Below are 4,196 nucleotides of genomic sequence, written 5' to 3' on the forward strand. Positions count from 1 at the left end.
AATACACTAGCCTCACTCATTTGTAACAACTAAGGCAAAAATGTAATTAATTCAGAAAATCTTTTCAGGACCCCACCTTGATGTTTCAGGACCCCACTTTGGGTCCCGACCCCAACTTTGGGAAATACTGCCAAAGACCATACACAAAGTCTATGGCAGAAGCAGTAAACAGTGACCTCTAGTGGTGATTTATAAACAGCAGCAGATGGCACGAATGTTTTATTTGTATTAACCGGAATTAAAAAAAAAAAAAAAGAAGCTGTTTTAGACTACTAGAGTACAGAGACGATATATTTGTGACTTATTTTTCGGTGTTTATAAGCACCACAAACTAAGGAAAAGAGTGACGTGTCACCACATCTCTCGGTCTCGACCAATCAGAGACGTTTATACGACAAAACACTTCCGGTTTGCTTCCTGTCCTGCCTTTTCCACCGAGTGGCTGCTGGGAGCAAGATACCAGTGGAGCTAACACCACGTAGTTCATAGGCTGAGAAAGGACTTTGAAAGGTTTGAAAGTGTCTTGTTTATTTGCAGCAGTACACAACGTGTTAATGAACGGACGACGCAGAAAAACGTGTTTGCCCTCTATAAGTGATCTCTGTGAGAAAATACCTCGGGGTGGTTCCAGTTAGCCACAAGCTAAGGCTAACGTGTTTGAATGAGCATCAGATCTGCCTCCACACGTTCTCAGTGGAGCTTGTTCAGGAAAATGTGATAAATGGCAGAGACATCAAACACTTGGGAGATGTTACAAAGAAACTAATGAGTAGGCATTTCCCTGTTAATGATTTAATCAGCTTGCATTACTGTTATATTTGATTTTATCTTGCAGATGCCTCCAAAAAAGACAGAAGCTCCCAAACCTCCTCCATTAATCGGACGATTTGGGACTTCTCTAAAAATTGGCATTGTGGGGTTGCCAAATGTTGGGTAAATGTGAAACTTGAACAACATTGATAAATATATCTTAGTTTGTAAAACTGATGAGTTTGATCATGTGACATGACTCGATGTTGCAGAAAATCCACTTTTTTCAACGTGCTGACAAAAAGCCAGGCAGCTGCAGAAAATTTCCCATTCTGCACCATCGATCCAAATGAAAGCAGGGTGCCTGTGCCTGATGAGCGCTTCGACTTCCTGTGCCAGTACCATAAACCAGCCAGGTGTGTATTTAGCGATATATCATTACTCTTATCTATCCAGTATCCATTAATCGCTGGCTCGATGATTCTCTGTCCTGCTCTTTATAAATCCTCTCAGTAAGGTTCCTGCTTTCCTGAATGTTGTGGACATTGCTGGTCTTGTAAAGGGGGCTCACTCAGGACAAGGACTTGGAAACGCCTTCCTCTCCCACATCAGTGCCTGCGATGCCATTTTCCATATGACTCGTGAGAGGCTTCTTCTGTTTCAATTTTTTTGTCTTTTTTTTGTAACATTGTCAACACTCTGCTCCCGCTTTTTTCATTTTTAGGTGCATTTGACGACGAGGACATTATCCACGTGGAGGGCAACGTGGACCCAGTGAGAGACATTGAAATCATTCAYGAGGAGCTGCGGCTGAAGGACGAGGAAATGATCGACCCGATCATAGACAAACTCGAGAAGACCGCCGTCAGAGGAGGAGACAAAAAGCTAAAACCTGAATATGTAAGAATGATGTGTCTGTGGCAGCTATTTGAAKGTGTCTGTTCCCCTGATTTTGATTTCAATAGCAAATGTGGTGCTTGATCCTTCAGGATATCATGGTGAAGATAAAGAACTGGGTGGTGGAGGAGAAAAAACACATCAGATTTTACAACGACTGGAACGACAAAGAGGTACTGTACCGCCACAAGTTTGTATAGATTTGTGGGTAATCCTGAGTTAAAACAAGTCAGGGTGTTATTTTTTTTTTTGTCCGCCGAATCATGTTTATAAATACTTTATTGTTGGCATTTAAGCGAGACTTTAATCCCTTATAATAACCTTTTTTTTGTCAGATTTATCCCTTGTGCTTATTTTTGTATTTTTTACTTAATTCATGTAGAAAGGGGTTTGTTTATTTTTACTTTAATGTTTGGAGGGGAAAGTTTGTGTGTGATTTTTTTTTTTCTTTGGCTTGTTTTGCTTTTAAAAGGCCTTTACTGCAGGACTTCTCGAACAGGAGAGAAATTCCCAGGAATTTCCTCAAATACCTCAAGCTGATTAAACATACTTTACTGCCATTGACTGCCGGAATAATGTTTTTTAATACATTTTTTAGTTAAATATGTTATTTCAAAATTAAATGACATAATTGATTTAGGATAGTTTATTTTGGGGACCCCCAAAGCTATACCTCACGGACCCCTGGGAATCCTGGGACCTCAATTTAAGAACCCTTAACTGCGTTGCTACTTTCTGACCAAAGGCATGATATCACTGCAAACACTGATAGAGTATTCATAGTGTTGTTGTTGTTTTTTGTTTTTTTTCAGTATAAACTGCTCAATYACTCACATTGTTTAATTGATCTTTGCAGATTGAGGTCCTGAACAAATATCTGTTTCTGACATCAAAGCCCATGATCTACCTGGTTAATCTCTCTGAGAAGGATTACATTCGAAAGAAGAACAAATGGTTTGTTTGTTCTCTTTAACTTGTGGTATTTGTCTGGTTTTTTTGCTGTGTGTTTGTTTGTCTGTGCCTTTAGCAAAATATCTCATGAACCACCAGACATACTTGAACAAAACATTCAAAGTAATCACTAAACAGATATMTACAACCGATTGACCTTAACTGCAGCTAATTGACATAAACCARCAGAAAAGTGGCTAAAATACAGTTAATTTTACATCTAATGAGCTACAGTTGCTGTGGTCGTAGCTGAGAGATTTCCTCAACACACATTTTGAGCTGACTTTCTGACGTGTTCATTCAGGGACTGCTGGGCCTTTTGATTTCACAAATGAACTTCTGGAACAATATTTAATGATAGCTGAYCTCTCTGCCTTCTCTTCCCTTCAGGTTGGCTAAAATCAAAGAGTGGGTAGATGCTCATGATCCCGGTGCCATGGTCATTCCCCTGAGCGGCGCTGTGGAGTCGAAACTGCTGGACATGGAAGAAGAGGAGAGGAATAAATACTGCGAGGAACAGAAAACACAGAGGTTAGACAGCTGACAAAATACTCTCTTTTTATGTTGGGTTTTGTGATTTGTTATAATTTGATATTGAGTTTAAGAAGTGGCAGCATATAGGGAATAATTTCTTAAACCCATTCTAAATGCAAAAATATGTAATAGACAAACAAATTAAAAACTGTAAATCCTCATATTTACAAATCAAAAAGCAAAGATGGGTATTTTTTGTATTTTACAGCAATTWAACATTGCATCCACAAATAAGTATATCAGATTGCAAGATTTCTAATGAAACTTGCAATGCCAGGATTTTTAGTTGCACCAACATGGAGGTGATGTTCAATAAAGAAATCAGAGATGTAGAGCTTTATGATATATAAAACACACATTTCTCATTGTTTGCCTCTTTATTGCGTGTTCCTCTGGTCTGTTTGTGTTTTAGTGTTCTGACCAAAATAATAAAGACGGGTTACGCAGCGCTGCAGCTGGAATACTTCTTCACAGCTGGACCAGATGAGGTGCGAGCGTGGACCGTCAGGGTGAGTGGTGTTATATGTAAACCTCTGCAGCCTGGTCAGTTTTTAATAATGACCGTGTTATTCAAGGGTCGAGTATAGCCTGTGTTTATGATAACGGTGCTGACGTTAATGAATGTATTGGCTCACCTGGGGCCTCGTGGATCAACGGTGCGTACACAGAAAAACCTTGCGTACGCTTTTTTTTACGCAAAACTCCAGATGTATCAAGACTGAAATGAAGGTGGAAATGTGTGCAGCCCCACGCCAACTCCAGGGCTGGCGTACGCACGTTTCTGTGGTTCTGGTTCCGTTGGTGACACTTATGCTGCGTTCACACCAAACCTGATTTCAGCATCAGGAGCATCAGGTTTACATGCAAAGTCTATGGTGGACGCGCTTCAAGCAACGTTGGGAAGTGCTGCAGCGCCTCAAGCGCGATTAGAGCAGCGCGATTTGAACGATCTGAGCGTTCTACGTGCTGAGGAGCAAATCACTGAAGTTAGAAAATCTGAACTTTTGCAGCTCGACGCGCCGCATCAACCAATCAGAGAGACTCCACTGTGTGACGTAGCGACA

General features: G+C 40.5%; 1 protein-coding gene across 1 annotated transcript in view; it reads left to right on the forward strand.

The window, feature by feature from the left end:
• Positions 1-259: 259 nt before the first annotated feature.
• Positions 260-4,196, forward strand: part of LOC106518466 (obg-like ATPase 1) — a 7,619-nt gene continuing 3,682 nt past the window's right edge. The window contains exons 1-9 of the mRNA XM_014009769.1: positions 260-510; positions 836-933; positions 1,023-1,166; positions 1,264-1,391; positions 1,475-1,650; positions 1,740-1,820; positions 2,504-2,601; positions 2,989-3,129; positions 3,545-3,641. Of these exons, the coding sequence (XP_013865223.1) occupies positions 836-933; positions 1,023-1,166; positions 1,264-1,391; positions 1,475-1,650; positions 1,740-1,820; positions 2,504-2,601; positions 2,989-3,129; positions 3,545-3,641 (963 nt within the window). The 5' untranslated portion in view covers positions 260-510. The remainder of the gene's footprint in view (positions 511-835; positions 934-1,022; positions 1,167-1,263; positions 1,392-1,474; positions 1,651-1,739; positions 1,821-2,503; positions 2,602-2,988; positions 3,130-3,544; positions 3,642-4,196) is intronic.

The sequence above is a fragment of the Austrofundulus limnaeus genome, unplaced genomic scaffold (genome assembly GCF_001266775.1).
Source record: "Austrofundulus limnaeus strain Quisiro unplaced genomic scaffold, Austrofundulus_limnaeus-1.0 Scaffold61, whole genome shotgun sequence".
In the NCBI taxonomy this organism is placed as follows: domain Eukaryota; kingdom Metazoa; phylum Chordata; class Actinopteri; order Cyprinodontiformes; family Rivulidae; genus Austrofundulus; species Austrofundulus limnaeus.